This window comes from Sturnus vulgaris, chromosome 29 (assembly GCF_052056855.1).
Source record: "Sturnus vulgaris isolate bStuVul1 chromosome 29, bStuVul1.hap1, whole genome shotgun sequence".
NCBI classification, from domain to species: Eukaryota; Metazoa; Chordata; class Aves; order Passeriformes; family Sturnidae; genus Sturnus; species Sturnus vulgaris.
The window spans coordinates 467156-485975 of NC_142271.1; the positions used below are offsets into that span (position 1 = coordinate 467156).

The following is an 18820-nucleotide window of genomic DNA, read 5'->3' on the forward strand; positions in this document are numbered from 1 at the left end:
AGCAAGTCTTGGATGCCTGGGAGAGGGGAAATCACAGCAGAGAGTGCCATGAGCTCCTGTGTGGCTCAAGTTTAAGTGATCCTGGATGGGAAAGGATTAACCAGGCTGTTCTCCCAACCTGCTCCTGAACTGCAATCCAGGTGTGCCCAGGCACCAAGGCAAGGATCAGGACTTACCCTGGCCAGCTCCTGGTTCTTCTCCTCCAGCTGAGTCTCCAGCTGCCGGAGGTGCTCCTCAATGCTCCCGTGCCTCTCTTCTGCCTGGGAAAAGCAGAGCAGCCTTCTCGGATGATGCTCCCAAAGCCATGAGGGCCCTGCTGCATCCTGGTGTCCATCTCGCATCTGAGTTCTTCCTGGGATGCAGGGCTCTCTCCCACTGCCTGCATCCCTGCCAGGGCTCCCTGTGAGCCCAAACCAGCCCTGCTGGCACGGTGACAGGAGCTGGAGGTGCTCTGTGAGGGACTAAACAGCATTCCAGAACCCAGGAAGGGCAGACATGGCCGCATCCATCTCTCCCTTCGGGCCTGTACCCTCCAAAATCCAGCTTGGTGCTTCCTCTTTCTCCTCATCCTAGAGTGGCCTCACCCAAGCCAAAGGGCATCCACACCAACAGGGCCACCCCCGCCTTGGAGAAAGGAGCCGAGGGAAGGGAGCAAACCCCACATGTGCAGGACACATTGAGGTGTCCTTTAAAGGCAGTGTCTTGTCCCTGCCGCAGTGGGGACAGCAGCGAAAGAGAGGTCACAGCTGGGAAGGAGAGTGGGATGCCTCGGGCTGCCAGGGGACAGCCAGACCCAGCTCCTCGCCTGGTCCCAGCACTGCCCTCTGGCTCCAATCCCTGCCCTCCTTCTCCAATCCCTTCCCTTCCGGTCCCTCCGGTCTCGGACATCCCCTCCAGCCCCGGCCCCACCCCTGGCACTTGCCTTGGTGAGCGCAGCAATGCGCTGGGCCAGCTCCGCTTCCACCTCGGGCAACGTCTCTGCCTTTCTCATTGTCTGCTGCAGCTTCTGCTCCGCCAGCTCCAGCAGCTCCTGCAGGTGCCGAGCCTTCTCCTCGCACTGTGGGACAGCAGTGTGACTGCCCGCCATAGCCCACCCCAGCCCCCCCCTTCTGCCCCCCACGTCCCCAGGCCAGGGGGACGCTTTGGGTGCAGTTTCAGTACCTGGCGGTGCAGGGACTCCTTGTTGGCCAACTCATTCTCCAGTTTGTCATTGAGGTCGTGGATGGAAGTGGCCTCTCGCTGGGCTGCCAGATACCGCTTCTCCAGCGTGGTGATCCTCTCCTCCATGTCCTCCTTCTGTGCCAGGGCCTGAGGAAGTGATGGGGCTGTCATATCCTGCTCTGTGACAGCATTTTGGGAATAGCAGGGCTGCCCAGCTCCTTCAAGTCTGGGACACCCCGAGTGCAAGGTGTGTAAAAATGCCCCTTGACATGGGGATGAGGGACAGCAGAATGGGACAGTGGTAGAGTCAAAGAATCACAGGAAAACCTTGTAGAGAGGACACAGGTCACTGCCCCAGGTGTGCAGCACACCTGAGAGCCTGTCTGTAACCTCAGGGAAGTCCTGCTGGTGGACTTGGGGACAATTTCCCAAAGGCAGTGGCCTCCTTTGGAGAATGCCCTGCACGCAACAGGAGTTCCAATCCCTTCCCAGCCCAGTGGAAGCAGCTGTGAGGTCCCTGCCCCAGGCTGGGCAGTCAGGGGGACAGGGACTCACCTCTCGGAGGTCCCTCTGGTACTTGCTGCTCATCTCCTCAGATTTGATCAGATCCTTCCTGGCGGTGCCCAGATCCTCCTCCAGCTCAGCCACGCTGGCAGCCAAGGCAGAGATTCGCTCCTTGGCCTGGACCACTTCAAAATTCTGCTTCTCCAGGAGCTCCTGCAGCTCCACCACCCGCCCGGCCTCATCATCTGGGTGGACAGAGCCATTGGAGAGACGCTGCAAGGCACCAGAGAGGGAGGTGGGTATTGGGATGCTCCAAAGCTCTCAGGCTGTGGCATTGCTTGCAACCACTGAAAGGGGGAAATGTGGCCCTGCAGGGACTCAGTGAGGGAGTGGAAGTGTAGACAAGAGGCTCTGGGACCTCCATCAACAGCCTCCACAAGCCAGGGATGGGGCTTCTTACAGGAATGTTGGAATAGGGATGGTTGAGGGCTTCCCAGAACATCTGGTGGAAGGTGTGCCTGCCCATGGTGGGCGTTGGAACAAGATGGCCTTTAAGGTCTCTTCCCATACAAACCATTCTGTGATCTCTGGGAAGCAGAACCCCTTGGAGCACCCGAGCACTAATTCTTCCCACACAAAAATGGCCTGTATCCACCAGGAAGGGCATTTCCCATGGGGTTGGACCAGGGGAGAGGAAAAGTTTTCAGCACCCTGGAGCCAGCACCAGAGAGGTGGCAGAAATGACAGCCTCAGTGAGCATGGTCAGGGCAGGGGTTTCCAGGCCTCTCACCTTCCAGGGAAGCTTCGGGGCTGTTTCCTTGGGCTCTCTCTCCTCACCCGCCGCTGGCTCCCGGCTGGAGCCTTGCTGCAGAGCTGCCACCTGCATGGGAACAGGGACTCAGCACTGGGACACAGCAGGAGCTGAGGCCAGTCCTGCTGCACCCGGGGCTGCACCAGCTGCCTGCCAGAGTCCTGCTTCAGGCTGGGGGGCACTGGAGGGAGCGGGTGAGGAATAGCTCTGAGCTGGCACTGCTGGGGTCACACCTGGGGGCAACTCTGGGCCCCTCAGTTCGGGAAGGACATGGAGCATGTTCAGGGAAGGGAACAGAGCTGGGGGAGGGTCTGGAGCACCAGGAGCAGCTGAGGAACCTGGTGGGGCTCAGCCTGGAGAAAAGGAGGCTCGGGGGGACCTGGCTCTGCACAACTCCCTGACAGGAGGGGACAGCCAGGGGAGGTTGGGCTCTGCTCCCAGGGAACAGGAACAGGACAAGAAGAAATGGCCTCAAGCTGTGCCAGGGGAGGGTCAAGTTGGACATCAGGAAAAAAATTTTCTCTGAAAGGGTGGTCAGGCCCTGACACAACTACCCGGAGTAGTGATGGAGTCACCATCACTAGAAGTGTTCAAAAAACAAGTGGGCGTGGAACTTCACAATATTGTTCAGGGGACATGGAGGTGTTTGATCAAAGGCTTTTCCAGCCTTGAAAGATTCCATGATTCTAAGAGAGAGGAAGTCAGAGGTGCTGGGAAGGCTCAGCACTGAGGGATGTTTTCCTGGTGAGCCCTGTATCCCAGGGCTCCCTCCCAGCTCATTTCACTGGTTTGCAGCCAGACAGATTCTGAACCCAGTGCAGCAGGAGCAGGGGATAAACACTGGCACTGTGTCCTGCTCTGATAGGGGAGGATGAGAAATGGTCCCTGCAGGAGGAGGGTCCTGTGAGCCTGGGAAATACCTGAGACTTATCCAGGGAACTGGAAAGAGGAGCAAATTTTGGCTGGCAGATGCTGTAGGAATGGCTCCTTCCTTTTGGAAGAAGTGGCTGGGCACAAACTCCAGGAAGGAAAACAGAGTTCATGTCTCTTCAAGAACATTTTATCCCTGAAAGTGTCCAAGGCCAGGTTGGACAGAGCTTGGGGTAATCTGGGATAGTGGAAGGTGTACCTGCCCATGGGAGGGGGTGGAGGGAGATGAGCTTTAGGGTTCCTTCCCACCCAAATGAGTCTGGGATTCTGAGATGACCATGACTGGAGGTTGGGGACAGTGAAGTCCCAACCCCAGGACTCCAGCAGGGAAGAAGATGGGGGATGCAAGATGAGGTACTTGAAGCAGTGTGGTTTGAGTCTCTGCCAAATCAGGACAAATACAAGTCACTCTCAGCCCCCTGGAATGATTCAGATTCAGACTGTTTTTGTCAGTGACATGAATTCCAAACAGCAAACCACAGGGAAATGTCACCTGTGAGACAAATGCTTTTCAGAATCTTTACAAGGTTTCCTTAAATACAGACAAACCTTGAAGTAAACAGCAATTTCAGAACAAAAGCTTTACATCAAACCTGACTGAAAGCAAATACCACAGGAACTCCCAAAGGTAATGGAGAGCATTCCCAGCCCAGCAGGTGTCCAGGTACCTCTTACCTGCCGATGGGCATCCACCAGCTGCTCCTCCAAGGTGGCCACTCGCTCCAAGGCTGCTCGCAGGCGTTCCCTTACCTGCAGGTGAGTGAAACAATGGGAAAGGCTGTTATTTATCCAGGATGAGGATGTCCAGGATTTAGGCATGCTCCCAGGCCTGTTTGTTGGGCTGACAGCCAGGCTCAGGTGGATTCACAGGTTTCGGATCATCCAGCCCATCACAGGTGAAGTGAAATTGTGTTGGAGACAACAGGCTGGGCCAATTCTTAGAGATCTATGGCCAGAATAGCCTGGAGAGGTCTCCTAGCAGAGGAAGGAGATGCCCGTAGTGAATGAATGAGGAGAATAGTGAAGACTGACCCAGGGTGTCAATTGCCACCACCCCGAGAGTGACTGGGGGGAGTTCTCTGTCCCCAACATCCTCAAACCCAGAGGATGCACTGGGCAGCTCCAGCAGTTCCCCAATGCAGCTTTGGGATATCCAAGACTTTCCTGCTGAGGGCCCCCACGTCACCTTAACAACACAAAGTTAAGAAGGGAGGGAGTGGAGGGTCGGGAGAAGGAGCTCTGAGTAGGAGAGGCCCCAGCAGCTTTCCCACCTTTTCATCCAGCGCCTTGTGATGCTCAAAAAGTGACTTGAGTGCCTTGAGCACCTCAACCTCACTGGACACCCCGGATGGCGACTGGGCCTGGCGCTTGACCACGGTCATCCTGAGGGAGCGCTCATGCCGTGACACCAGGCACTCCAGGTGCTCCAGCAGCAGCTGCAGGGAGATCAAAGTGGGGCTGTCACTGCCAGGATGGGCCCAGCAGCCCCTTGTGTCCCATAATGCCAGGACTGAGGGCTGCCAGCAGGGTCTCCAGGCTCACCCGGGTGTTGTTGCGCTCTGCTTTCAGCTCAGAGATCTCCTCCTCCCTCTCCAGGAGCTGCTCCCGGCAGGCGCTGAGCTCCCGTGTCAGCGTGGCAAACTCCTGCAGAGAGCGGGGCAGGCAGTGAGCAGCGACACGGATGGGATGAGCCAGCATTCCAGCCCCACTGCTGGAACTCCAGCACAGCATTTCCCATTCAAACCCAACCAGGGTAATGCTGTGGAGAATGGGGAGAAACCGGTGGAGAGGCACAGCCAGGCCAGGAGGGGATTTTTTCCTGTCTTCCCTCATGCTTTGGACAAGGAGAACACAGCAGCTCAAGATTTCTCCCACTTGGTTTGATGTCCAATGACACAAGAAACTGCTCTACAGCTGCAGAGGTGGTCGATGGCATTTAAAGTATCCCAGTTAAGACCACCAGCATGTTTCTATTCCCACCTTGGAGCATCACGTCAGGCTAAAACTCACCACAAAGCCACAGCCAGTCAGGATGAGTCCCCTGGCCCTCAGCCAGCCTCTGCCGTGGCCTCAGGACTTGGAATCATCCAAAACTTCCTTCCAAAAGAAAAAGGTTGCTGCCTCAGTCCAGCATGTGGAGCCCCAGTGAGCTGCATATGGGGCACCCCCAGGTCCTGAGTCCCAGCTGAGAGAAATGGGGCACAGCAGGAGATATGCCAGCTGCCACCAGCTCTTGCTGCTGCCACCACTCCCTCCAAGGATGTGACAGCCAGCAAGAAAAAGCCATGCCCAGAGCAATGCCAAAGGAGGAATGCTGCACACCCAGTGCATCGCTTGACAGGGGAAAACAGGATGAAAACTAAATCACACTTGTGGCTGTGCGAGAGGGGAAGGGAAACTCGCTTTGAAGTCCCTTGGATGCAGGAGTGTTTCCTTACCCCTAAGAAAAAAACCCAGGCACCTGGGTGAGCCCAGGAGCACCTCCCATTGCTCCCAGTTGCTCTTCAGTAGTGCCAGGCCCAAGTGAGGTTTGGCAGCTGGGATTTCTTAGGGTGAGAAATGCAAATGCGGGAATGCGCCATGAATTCACACCAGATTCAGTGTTGTTGGAAAGAATTTTAAAAGGCAAAGGATTTCAGAAGAAGCTGAGGATTTGATGGAGCATTAACAAACCAAATTTCAAGAGAGGGCTGAGAGCTGTTTTACAGCATGAAGTTCTTTTTCACTTTAATTTTCAGGTTTAGCAAATAAAACCCTTTCAAACCGAAGCAAAGCACTGAGGCTTAGGTTGAACCAAATGCTCTCCTCAGCTCCAAGTGAAACCTACAACAGCTGAAGCTCTGAGAAATCCACAGCTTTTTCATGTTTGCCCCAGTCAGGTTTTCTCCCTCCCCACCCCAAACCTGTCCCACTGGTGGGGTTTGTAGCCTGGGATTTGTGGGGATGGTGGTGGCACTGGTGCAGTTGAGATCCCACAGGGACAGGACCTGAGCAGGTTGCAGTAAGGGGAGTCACTGTCCCCATAAACAGCTGCTTTCCTGCCTGCCACCTGCCTCAGGCCACTGCCACACCGCTGCCCCATATTCCTGCTCCACATCCCTGCTCAGACATCCCTGCTCTAAAATCCCTGCTCTGGCATTGGCCCAGGGCCTGAGGTCTCCAGTTCCTCCCCAGAGCCCCTCCTGCCCCATCTATTCCCCAGGTACCACTCCAGTCCTGCAGTTTTCCCTCTTCCCGTCCCTTCTTAGGGACCACTCCAATCTGGGATCATCCCTGGCCTCATCCCTTCCCCAAGGATCCCTCCAGCACTGGGATCACTCTTCTCCCCACCAGTTCTCCCCCAAATCTGTCAAAACACCCCAAACCTCGTCACCAACCTCTGCCATGCCCCATCCCACACTTGCTCTGGGACCATCCTACAGCCCCCAAAGCACAGGGAACCCCCGGCAGATCCAGCTCCACCGGGACCCAGCTGTGCCAGCCCAGCCCTCCCCAAAGCCGTGCTGTCTCTGGCACTGGGATCCCGCTGGGATGGGGCTGGGGAGGGGGCTGGGGCTGGGGATGGGTTTGGGCGCAGCCCAGCTCAGGCACACACACGTGCCCATTCCGCGGGTTATGCAAGCGCTACCAGCAGCTCCAGAGCATCCCTGCGGATTAGAGCCGGGCTGGGAATGCCTGCGAGCAGAAAGCAGCAGGGAGATGTGCCAGAAAGGTGCCTGTGCATCGCCTCAGATTTAGGGATGTCACTCTCCCAGTCCCTCAACACGCCAGGAGACAGGCGGCACGGCTCCAGGAGCTCGGGAAATGCATCGGGGCAGCCGGGATGGTCCCGGAATATCTTCCAGCAGCCCAAGCTGGAAACGTGGGGGACACATCAGCTCTGGGCTTTTCCAGCACCAGGGCAGGACCCTGCGGATCCAAAGCCTCTGGATCGGCAAAGGTGAAAACTTCTTGCTCTTCCCCGTGGCTGGCAGGGGACAGCGGCTGTGGACAGGGATGCTCTTCCCACTGGAGAGAACAGGGCAGGGCAACGCGGGATGGGTGGGACGAGGCATTAGAGGCAGCAAGAGGACAGGGATGGCCAGTGCTGGGGACAGAAATCACCACTGTGGGGACAGTGATGGCCAGCACTGGGGACAGTGACCACCAGCGGCCAGCCTCATCTCCCCGCATGCCCTCGCTGCGGTGGCCAGGCTGTACAGATGCACTTGCATTCAGGATTTCATCCTGAAAGAGGGGATTAAAAGGGAGCAAATCCTCTGGAGAGAGAGGCAGCCCCTGCTGCGGTCAGCGGGTCACAGCCAGGGGTGGGCACAGCACAGAGCTCCTGCCAGCCCTTCCCTGGGGGTGCTCCTCTCTGAGCCCTCCATCCTGACAGGAACCTGGTTGCATCCTGTGCTCTGTTTCCCACATCCTTTGCCAGGCCTGGAGCACCCCAAGTCAAAAAGCCCTTGATAACTGTACCCCATTGGGGAAAGGCTGCAAAAATGAACATTTACACCAAAAATAGCAACCACCCTGTGGTGAGCCAGGCCAGTAGTGAGGTCAGCCGAGTACACAGGGCCTGAGTATGATGCCGTGGGAATAAAAAATAGGAATAAATCACTCCAGCACCCGCTTGTAGCCACCTCCCCCTCAGCCCTGGCTCTGCCAGATGCCGACTTTGCCACCTTGCTCTGGGTCACTGGCGGGCACCAGGCAAGTTGGGGACCATGACAAGCTGTCCCCAGCTCATGGCTGCAGTGTCACACTGTGGAGTGCAGCCTCCACCCCCACCCACAGGTGTGCAGTGGCCCTCCATCCCAGAGAAGTGGAGATAAAGAGGATCCAGATGATTTTCGTCTGCCCTGGCCATGGCTGGGAGTCTCCCAGGCGAGGCAGAGGCGCCTGCCCAGCTCTGATAAGCTCTGGGACTAAGCAGGGACACCTATAAACAGATTAGAAAGTGAAGGAGAGATGCCTGATCTCCAATCCAATCCTGGGAGTCCCTGGGAGCCCTGCATGAAGCCCAGCAGTTCAGGAATGGGCCAGTTTGGATTAAAACCTCCACCATGCAACTGACTGGGCTCGGCCTCAAGTCCTGGGGTGAGAGGGAGCAGGATGGAGGGAAGGAGCAGGATGGAGGGATGGAGCAGGATGGAGGGAAGGAGCAGGATGGAGGGATAGAGCAGGATGGAGGGATGGGGCAGGATGGAGGGTTGGAGCAGGATGGAGGGATGGAGCAGGATGGAGTGAAGGAGCAGATGGAGGGAAGGAGCAGGATGGAGAGATGCTCTTTTCACTGTCAGAGCAGTGAGGGAGGCCTGGAGCACTATACAAGGTGTTGAAGTGGGAAGCTGTGGACTGGGACTCGAATCTTCAGTCAGCACCAGGCATGTTGAGGGTTTGGGGCTTTCCTCCTTGGCTGCATCAGAGGGAAGGCACAGGGACGAGCTGGGAGGTCAGGAATCAGCAGCATGAAGATGGCTGGAAAAGCATGGAGAGGTTTTAGAAGCTCAGGGGGAGAAGGCTCCAAGGCTGTAGCATGGAAAAGCTGAAATGCCCAAGTCCTCAGCCCAGGGCCTTCTCGTGTCTCTCCCAGTGTCGTCTGCAGCACAGACAGGGGTGCAGCAGGATCACACCACAGCCAGCAGAATTCCCTGTTTGTGGCAGGAGCATGGCTGCTGCTCCAATGCACCCGAGCCTGGGGACAAACTGGCTCCAGCTATAGGATTAACTGCATGTTAAAGCCCCTAATTGGAGTGATTGCTCCTGACAGAAGTGGCAGGGGATGTGTGGGAGGATGCCCATGCCAAGAAATCACCACTGCTGACTCAGCACAAGAGGAGGAGTCCCACCCATCATCTGACACCATCACCCCACTTCCCCTTCTGTCCCAGGAGTGGAGCAGAATGAAGAGAAAGCCCCAAATCAGAGACGAGGGGATAAACATAACCCCAGCAGTTGTAGCATGGGATTACACTGATTAAACCCTGCCGGGTAAACCCAGGGCTTCAACCATCACCCACCCCCAGCACTGGGCACCAGCACCTCTTGGACCTCCTGGATACCACACTGGGGCTCTGTGAGACCATCCATGGGGAATCAGTGTCCTCCCTTCATCAGGATGTGTATTTCCACCTGGGGTTGCTCAGGGAGGATCATTGTGCAGCCAGTCAAGCAGGAATCCAACATCTCAGTGTCCCAGTCTTGTAGGAGCACAACTAACTCCAATGGTTCTACACAGCTGTCAGATCCCTCCATCCTTCCCAAACTCTGGAGATGCTTTAAGGGTCTTACCTGGTGGGTGTTTTCCCCCACCTGGGGCTCCTGAGGTTCCCATTTACCTGCTGGTCTTTGCAAGTTAACTTAAGATACACTTTGAAGTTAAATGGGACTGTTTGATGTCAGGACCTGGGGGACCCCTAGGGAGTTTGGGGGGTCTTAGAGGGTCTGCTCACCCCAAAAAGGTGAGCTCAGCTCTCCAGGCAGCCCAAGAGGCAGCAAAGGTGCAGAAGAGCTTCAAGGAGGAAGGAACTGCAGGAGGTTTCTGTGGCCATTGGCAGCCCACAGCCCTCAGCCCTGTTGAAATCTGGGAGGGTGTTCTCCCCCTGACACAGCTGGGGACAGGGACTCCTGCCAAACCCCCAAGCCATGGCAGGACAGGGAGGAGCTCCATCCCACACAGGACCCTGCACTGGCAACACATCTGGATGCACCAGGAGCCCTGAGTGTCACATCTCCTGGTGGCACCTGCCCCTAGGAGAAACTGAGCTGGGAGCTGGGCAGGAGGGACCTGGGAGCAAAGCCAGGGCCTTGGCAAACTGCTGAGAGCACCCAGATACTGCTCAGGGCTCGGTCCTTGGCCACGAATTCCCTGCAGAACAGGGGGCTGAAGCTGGAGCTTTCAGCACGATTAAGTCGCATTCAGCACTCCCACATGAATAAATAAATCATGTAAGAAGAATTAAGGCAGCTTAGTCTCCCCAGGAAATCGCCCTGGAGTTCTGCCTTTTGGGGGCTGAGGGATGCCCCCATGGATTGGGGGTGGCTCAGCCATGCAGCACAGGCAAGGGGGAATGGGAGCTACAGGCAGAAGCATCCCTGCCAAGGGGTTTGCCCTGGACAGGCACATCCCCTGCCTGCCCCATGCCTGGGTCTGCACCAGATGCACATTCCCAGCCTGTCCCTTTGGATCTCGTGCCGACACAGCAGCATCCAGCTGCCACTGTGTCCTGAGAGGGTTCAGAATGCCATGTCCCCAGCTGCCATCCATCCCAGCCTCACCAGGCACTGCATCCCCCAGCCTGGCTGCACCCAGGGGACACTACTGAGGAGCCTGGGTGCCCAATCCTGTCCTCAAAGAAGGGGTTGTTCCAGAAATCCAGCTTGCATCCCATTCCCAATGGGGTCTGACACACTGCAGGAAGCTCCTGGGCAAAAGAGCTCACAGAGAAAGGAGGAAGAGGATGGGACAGACCTATGGGATGTGCCCTGGGGAGAGAACCACGCGTCCCAGTCCCGCTTACCTGGTACATGCACATGCTGGGATCAATCCCATTGGGCAGGTGAGCGCCTTTGGATTTGCTTCCCGTGTTCATGCCGAGCCCTCATGTCCGGGGGCGAGCACGGGGGGCACCGGGGGCCACCATGCCCGGGCGCAGAGCTCCATGCCCGCACAGGGAGCGCGGGAGGCAGCGGGAGCTGCGGGGAATGGAATTCCCCATGGGATCCGCCCCAGTCACATCCCGGGCACGGAGGGGCCAGAGGCGGCCCCGGGCAGGCACCCGTGGGTAGCGGGCACAGCGCTGGCACTGAGTCCCTGTGTGATGACCCAGATTGCTCCGAGCACAGCCCGAGGCTCCCAGGGCCCGTCCCTGGAGCAGCAGCGGAGGCTAAATCCGCGCATCCCTTAATCCGGGAGGCTGTGGTGGGGCGGGCAGAGCGTCAGGGTGACCTGGCTTGCTCTCTCCAGAGCAGGGAGCAGAGGGAGCAAGACCCCAGCACAGGGAGCTGGTGGTGAGACTGGATGCACCCAACACCCGGGTACATCTCAGCAAATCTCTCAGGGAGGTAGAAGCTCATCTCAGGTCTCAGCACTGCAGTTAAAAAAGATGCAAACATTCGAAGCCTTCTGCTACGCTTGGCTGTTGGGCTCCTCCCACACCATACCCACAATGGAACACAGGATCACAAAATCCCTGTTCCACCAGATCTGAGCCTGAGACACTGTGCTGTCCCACAAGACCCCACAGGAATGGTGGGCAGCTCAGGCTCATTCTGCACAGCCCTGTGACACTGGGCTCACCCACCTCACCCTCTTCTAGCCTGAACATCTTTGCGGAAATCAACTCCAGTCCTCTGGAGTACCTGAAGAGGCTCCTGCAGGTGGAGCAGAACACCAGCAGAAGCCCCAAGGCAAGGCCTAATTTCCCAAGCCCTGGGATGCTCAGTGAGCATGGACCTCTGCCAGCCTTGCTGTCCTCTGCCCCTCTGCTCCCTGAGATGTCCCAGTCCCCACCCTGCAGCAGCTCTGCCTCCAGTGTCCCCTCTCAAGACCAAGATTGAGATATAGAAGTCCCATTGCCCCCCTGGGAATGGAGCTGATGGAAAGGAGCCCTCCTGGCGAGGGAAGGGGCAGCAGTGGGGTTGCTGTGCACAGTGAGGATGGAGAGTGATGAATGGTTAATGTCCCCATTTAAAGTGACAGTGCCTCAGCACTTCCTGACATCCCAAGAAGTTGACTGGAGGCAGCAAGCCAGATTTGCTGCCCAAAATGAGCAATCTGCTCCCCAGGTGCTGTCCCCCAAGGCACTGACTGTCCCCCTGGGAAGGGAAGGCTCTGCATCTGCCTTGCTCTCACCCTGGGGTGTCACTGGGGAGGTTTCATTTCCATTTCCCCGTGGACAGGGACGATTGCACTCTTACCCCTCCTCACAGACCAGCGAGGGTGTACAGAGGAGAAGGAGAGATGTCCTTGGTTGTGGCTTGGCCTGAGAGAACCTGGAGGATTTTCTGCTGACATGAGGTGCAACACTCGCAGCAGCATCACCACTGTCACACCAAGCCACCCCTCCCACAGCCATGAGCTAAACCCCACATCCAATGCCCCGTGTGTGCCCCAGGGCAGGCTCTGCTGTGCCAGGGGCAGGTGCTCACCTGTGGGAGTGCCGAGTTCAGCTGCCTCTGGAGCTGGTCCCGCTCCCGGAGCGTCTCCTGCAGGCGGCTCTGGGTGACCGCCAGCGTCTCGCGCGTCTCCCGCAGGGTGTCCAGCAGCTTGTCCCTCTCGTCCAGCATGTTCACCATCAGCTGCTCGAAGTCAGCGTCCGCCTCCGAGCCCTGGGGGGGGCCCAGCGGGTCCCCCTCGCTGATGGTGGGCATCACCTCGCACATCATGGCTGGGCTGGCTGGGAGAGAGTCCCGATGGGGCTGGGGCTGTGCTGAGCACAGCTCACATCACTGCGGGCTCCTGGGGGCCAGGGGAGCCAGCACGAGAGGGGATAATGGAGTGCTCAAGGAGGGGGACTCCCCATCCCTTCCTCCTGGGTGCTAAGCAGCAGCTGGCATCACTCCAGCAGGGTGCAGGGATGTCCTGGGCACCAACAGGGTCCTCGCAGTCACCAGTGCCCCACTCGCTGCTCGTCACTGCCAGCTCCCTCTGTCACCTCTCCTGGGTCCTGTTGTCACCTCTCCTGGGTCCCGTATGTCACCTCCCTGATGCCTTTCCGAGGGGCTGCAGCATCTGTGACCCACGGGCTGTTCAGAGGGGGACAAAACAACCCTCAAGGATTTGTCCCAGTGGAGAGCCCAAGCCAAGAGCAGCACAGCGAGGATCCAGGGAATGTTTGGGTTGCCTAGGCATGCTGAGAGGGGCTCTGCTGAGGATGGGCTGCTGTCCCTCAAGCTGGATGAGGTGTCACTGCTGATGTGGAAATGTCTCTCCGTTGGGCATCACCGTTCTTCAGACACCCAGCAGTGACCTGTGGCAGAGGGGACAGAGATCAGATCCCTCCTGCTATCCCCAAAAATGCCCAGATACTTGCCCAACCCCCTCTGCTCCCCATCAAACCCTTGAGAGCTGCACCAGGTGGGCTCAGCACTCCCATGAATGGACTGTGACAGGCTGTACCTCCTGTGCCCACTACACTGAATCCAGGATGGTACCAAGCTGCAGGGAACAGCAACCCTGGCACCCAAAATCCTGCAACTCTCTTTGGCATTCACATGTCCTGGGCCAGGATCGCATGCCCTCTGTGGAACTCCTGGCTGCCCAGGGCCCCTGTGGCCCCACTGTTCCCCAGCCCCAGGGAATTTGCAGAAAATCAGGCTCCAACCTGAGTTTGGCCCAAACCTGGCAGGAAGTCACAGCAACAAATGAGTCAAATGATTAGATTAATGCTTCCCCCTTCTCTAGACAGGTGTGGTGGGCCCAGCTGTTCAGTGACAACTGAACTCCAGCACATCCTCCCTCGGTCAAACCTCTCCCCGGGCATGGAGGCACCAGCATCTCCAAATTCCTGCACAAGCACCAGGGATGAGAGGCTGGAGAGGTGAGGCAGAGCTGACATTTGGGCAGTATCGAGGTTGGATTAAAGCATGGCTGGACCTGAGGACCCAGCCCAGGGGTGATGCTGGAACCCACAGCCCCACCTTCCCTTCTGCAGCCTCAAACCATCCCAAACAAGGTGCCAGGTGGGGATTCACAGTTCTGTGAGGGAACTTCATCCCTCTGCAGCTGGGTGAGGGTCTCTAGCAGCAAGAGTGAGTGTGGCACTGCCACCCCAGTCGCTGTGGGGATCTGCCCAACCTGGTCACCATCTGTGCCAGGGGACAAACCATGGCCAGAGCTCGAGCTGAGCAGCAAAACCCAGCATGGCAGGCCCAGGGTGAGAAGTGCTGGTCTAGTGCTGCTTCCGGGGCAGGCCCCCTCCAGTTTTAAACTTTCCCGAGGAAACACTCAAGGATAGGTCTGCATATTCTGTGGGTGCATCTGAGACAGTGACTGTCCCATCCCTAGAAATGTCTAAGCCCAGGCTGAACAGGGCTTGGAGCAACCTGGGATAGTGGAAGATGTCCCTGCCCATGGCAGGGGGTGGGACTGGATGGGCTTTAAGGTCTCTTCCATCCCAAAGCAACTGGGATTCTGTGTCACTTCCCCTTCAAACTCCCTCCCACACACATGGATTAAAAAGACCTGCATACAGGCCTGGGCCAGAGCAGCCTGTTCTGGCCCTTTGGGCTGGGATGAAAGTTCGTGTATCCCAGAGCTCAATGGCACAGCAGGGACGTGCCCTGATGAAAGGTGACTCTTGTGAGGAAGTGCCTTTGTCACACCAGCCACTGTCAGGATGGGGGGATCAGAACTCTGCTCTTTGGATGACATTGGCTCATCAGCTGAGGGGAAGTCTGACACAAAAAATTCTCTAAAAATAGAGAAGCTCTGCCAAAAGCAACAGCCCCTCACTGTGCATCCTGTGTGATGCTGAGAGGTCAGCTCCAGCATACAGGGACATAGGACAGGGCTGTCCCACAGGTGGTGTCCTCCCCTCCCTTCACAGACTGGATCCTCAAGTGGGATAAAACCTGTTGTGGACACATAACACTGTCCTGAAGCTTTGAGGGCTGTTCATGCTCCACCCTGGCTGTTGGGATGTGGATGACCAGGATAACTGCACTGAGGACATCTCATCTCTGCAGCATCCCACAAAAACAAGGCTGGTGGAGGAAAAGGCAGGAGTGAGGGACCATTCCAGCCCCTGCTCTCCTTGCGTTGAGTTGGACATGAGCCTCATCCCTGTATTAAGCAGGGAAAATGCTTTCCACTTCTCCTGCCCCTAATGAACAGCCCATGGGGTACCCACAGGTATGTGGCTCCCTGCCTGCTTTCCTGGGGATAAAATGTCCCAGACTCCAGGGAGATCCAGGGCCAAGAAGAGCAAAACCCATTCCTACTCCAGGGCTAAGCCCTGTTAATTTGGGTGCAAAGCCTAAACGAGGTGACTTTCATGCCCCCTCCTCTGCTGTGCCTCCTCTTGAGGGATGGACATGGAGAAGGAACATCCAGGCTGGGGAAAGCCCAGCAGCTCCTGAGCACCACTTGAATGGCAAAGTGAGCCACATGGGCATGGCTCCAGCCAGCTGCTGGAGGGGAACTGGGAGAAATTAGCAGATGAATTAAGAGATATTAATCAAGGCACGGAGGGAAGAGCCCTGCAAACCCTCAGGGAAGGGGAATGCTGCAGGGCATGACCAAAACATAAATCTGACCAGAGCGATAATGGGATAGAAATTCATCCCAGCTGCAAAGGAGAGACACCCTTACCATGAGGAGACTCTGCAGATGCCAATTCCAGCAGGGCCATGGCAGCTTCCCACAACCCACAGAGGTCATCCAAGGAGCTGGACCCACACAGTGCAGGAGGAGGCACAGATTTACAGCCAAGACCTGATTTTCCTTCTGCTTCCCCCATGGTTGAGCTTGTGCACGGGTGGTTCTGGGAGGGGGGGGGGGGGGGGGGGGGGTTGTTTCACTGCAAACCTGCTCCTGCCCACAGTCACATCCCGTTATTCTTGTGTGCTTGTGCAGGGAGATGAGCACAGCGGGTCCCTCAGCCTGGGGAGGTTGATCACAGAATCACAGGAATCTTACACAGCACTGATGCTGGTCCAGGATGGACTCATCCCATTCCCTGCTCCCAAAAGCCACTGTGCCCTGTCCCTGAGGATGCTCAGTGAAGCATCATCCTGTCCTGAACAAGGCAACGTTGGTGACCCAAAGCTCCTCTGTGCCCAGGTTTGGGGGTGTCTCCACTGAGGGAGGTCACATTCCCCCTCATCCCAGGCCACCCAGGACACACACAGAGGTATAAAGCTACAACCTCCTGGAGCTGGGGCAGCCCTATGAGCAGGGTGAGACCTCCCACCCCCATGGAGAGCCAAAGCCCCTCTGGCCTGGCCTGAAACCCCCAGGCAGGTGGGGACAGCCAGTCCAGGGCTCTTGAGGTTCTCTGTGCCTCCCAGGACACTGTTGCACCGTGAGAATCCCTCTGCCAGAGGGTCCCTGGCAGGGAAATCCAGGGGGATGCTCTGCCACCGAGTGTGGCTCTGGACACAATCCAGCCCTGGGTACCCATTCTGGCTGGAACCATGAGTCCAAGAGTGGAAAATTCCCTGCATTGCAGTGGGACCAGCCACATCCATGGACACTGAGCTGCCTCCAGCATCCCCATCACGGATCCATTCCTCCAACAACCACAGGAACTCTCCTACCCCATAGATTTGTGAGTGATTATTTCTGGATTCAAACTCTGCAGTTTTAACAGCAACACCGTGAGTCCCAGGAGTAGCCCAGGCTCTGGGAAGGGCCAATACTCAGAGTCAGGGCAGCTGCAAAGGGTTTATTTTGGGATGGCATGTGAGGGAGCCAGGACCAGGCTGGGTTTGATTCCTGCTGTCTTCAAGGCCTGTGGAGCAGGAAGTGTGTTCAGTAAGCAACAGGAACAGGCGAGTGTGCAGAGACATGCACACAGGAACAGGGATACAGCAACATCCACACATCCAGGGATGTGCACACGAGCAGGAATGTGCAGAAAGTTCCTTTCCAGGGTCAACTCCCCTCATTTCTGTCCCACCTCAAACCTTGGGCTTTTCTCCATTCTCCAAAAGCAAGAGAATCTCGCCCATTCCCAGGTGCCTCTCCCAGGAAGCCCAGCTAGAGGGGGCACACGCAGGGTCTGTCCCTGCCCAGCAAAGCTGTGCAGTTCCCAGGCAAACCCACACATGCCAGCGGTCATTTTGAAGGACCTTGGGGACATCCTTGTGGGTGACAGCCCAGACACCCCCCACACTCTGCTGCGACTGCAGCAGCAGCGAGGGCACAGCCAGAGCAGCTCTTTGCTGCTGGAGGTCAGAGGGGCCTGAGCTTGCTCCCAATTAGTGCCTGCAAATCTCAACCTTTCACAGGTCTCTGGGAGAACTCCCTAAATGCTCCTGCCTGGCTTTAGAGGGCCTTAAGTGCTGGGATAATCACTGGGTAGAGTCATGAGGTGCAAGGAGACATCTGGGAGCTGAGCAGACACTGCACAGCTCCAGCCCTTGCTGGGTATTTTTAGCCCCATGGGGCTGCCAGGCACAGGCTTGCTGGGAGCAGGTTTCTTGCCAGGGAAAACATGCTTGCTTTACTATCCCTCCCCCCTCCACCCCAAAACGATGCTTTCTCCCCTTTTTGGGATGGAAAACAGCTCAGTCACATGCTGCCTGCTCAGAGAGGCCACTTCCCCACAGTGGTGCCCAGACGTGGAGCAGCTGATGGGGGGCAGAAGGGGTTTTTGCCCTGGAGCTGCTGATTTGCTCAGCATAGCTCAGCTGTGAGTCAGGCTGCCCGTGGGATGCTGGGTCCCAGGGAGCACCCTGGCTTTCCCTTCCCAACGAGGGCGAGAAGCACCCACAGCTTTACCCACACACAAAGGGCAGAGACAACCCCGTGTTTCCTCTCTGAACACCTCCACTCCCATCCTAGCCCTTCCAAAAGGAAGAGAAAAGGTTCGGTGGCTCTGTCAGCAAGACCATCACCCAGTAGGCAGCTGCAAAGAGGCTTTAACGCACTCCTTGGAGGCAACAATCTCAGAGATTGATCATCCCATAAAAACGTCACTCTGATCTTTTCTGCTCCTGGAAAATCCTCCTCAGCTGCCCAGCTTGGCCTCGGAAGCGCAGAGTTGGGGTGGCAGAGCCCACACCAGCACCCCTCACTCCCAGTTCCCTGGCACAGGAACAGCCTCCCCTCCATCCCGCTGGCCAAACTCGGGGTGCAGCACCCACAGTGATCTCCCTCACTGACCCCTCCCTGCCAGATCCAGGAGGGACCAGAGTCTGATGTCCTTTTGCTGTTAGTTTTACCTTTCAGGAACTCTTTTAATGCATGATACTGCATTAAACGTGACTCCAGGACAGGCTGCAAATGTATCCTGGCATTCCCAGCAAGCTCATCCCAAACACTGCCCGTGCAGACAGAGTCACATCCCAGCACAAGTCCTGCCCAACTCACTGAAGTCAGACACCACTTGGAAGCAGCCAGGACATGTTGAGCCACCAATCCTACCCCAGGGAAGGTCAGCAGTGACCTGCTGAGCAGTGGGACAGCAGAGTGGGAACATCCTCACCATCTTTACCAAGCCACCATCTCTCCTACCCTCAGTGAGAGATGTGGTAATTAAAGGTTAGGAAAAGGGAGATTATTTTGCACACAAGACAAAGGGGATGCTGAAGAGCCCTGGCTTGACAGTAGAAATCACTGATTCAAGTGTTGGACCTGGAATGTTCGCCTGCTGCAAGTCTTGGAGCAGCCTTTACCACATGCTCCTGTGGGTCATGGGCTGGGATTTCCCCTCCCAGGTGCCCTGAGACCTCAGGAGAGGTGCTGTTCATGCTACAATG

The 18820-nt window shown here is 57.0% G+C and overlaps 1 protein-coding gene across 5 annotated transcripts in view; it reads right to left on the bottom strand.

The window, feature by feature from the left end:
• Window positions 1-18820, bottom strand: part of PPFIA4 (PPFI scaffold protein A4) — a 59409-nt gene that overhangs the window by 20304 nt on the left and 20285 nt on the right. For 4 of the 5 annotated variants that reach the window (XM_088180334.1, XM_088180333.1, XM_088180331.1 and 1 more), the window contains exons 2-10: window positions 12545-13365; window positions 4949-5050; window positions 4678-4842; window positions 4082-4156; window positions 2456-2545; window positions 1717-1938; window positions 1162-1308; window positions 919-1057; window positions 177-256 (exon numbers count right to left, since the gene is read on the bottom strand). In XM_088180334.1, the coding sequence (XP_088036460.1) occupies window positions 177-256; window positions 919-1057; window positions 1162-1308; window positions 1717-1938; window positions 2456-2545; window positions 4082-4156; window positions 4678-4842; window positions 4949-5050; window positions 12545-12781 (1257 nt within the window). In that variant the 5' untranslated portion in view covers window positions 12782-13365. Of the gene's footprint in view, window positions 1-176; window positions 257-918; window positions 1058-1161; window positions 1309-1716; window positions 1939-2455; window positions 2546-4081; window positions 4157-4677; window positions 4843-4948; window positions 5051-10914; window positions 11002-12544; window positions 13366-18820 lie in introns of those variants that run through there. The other variant, XM_088180335.1, reaches the window with a different exon arrangement.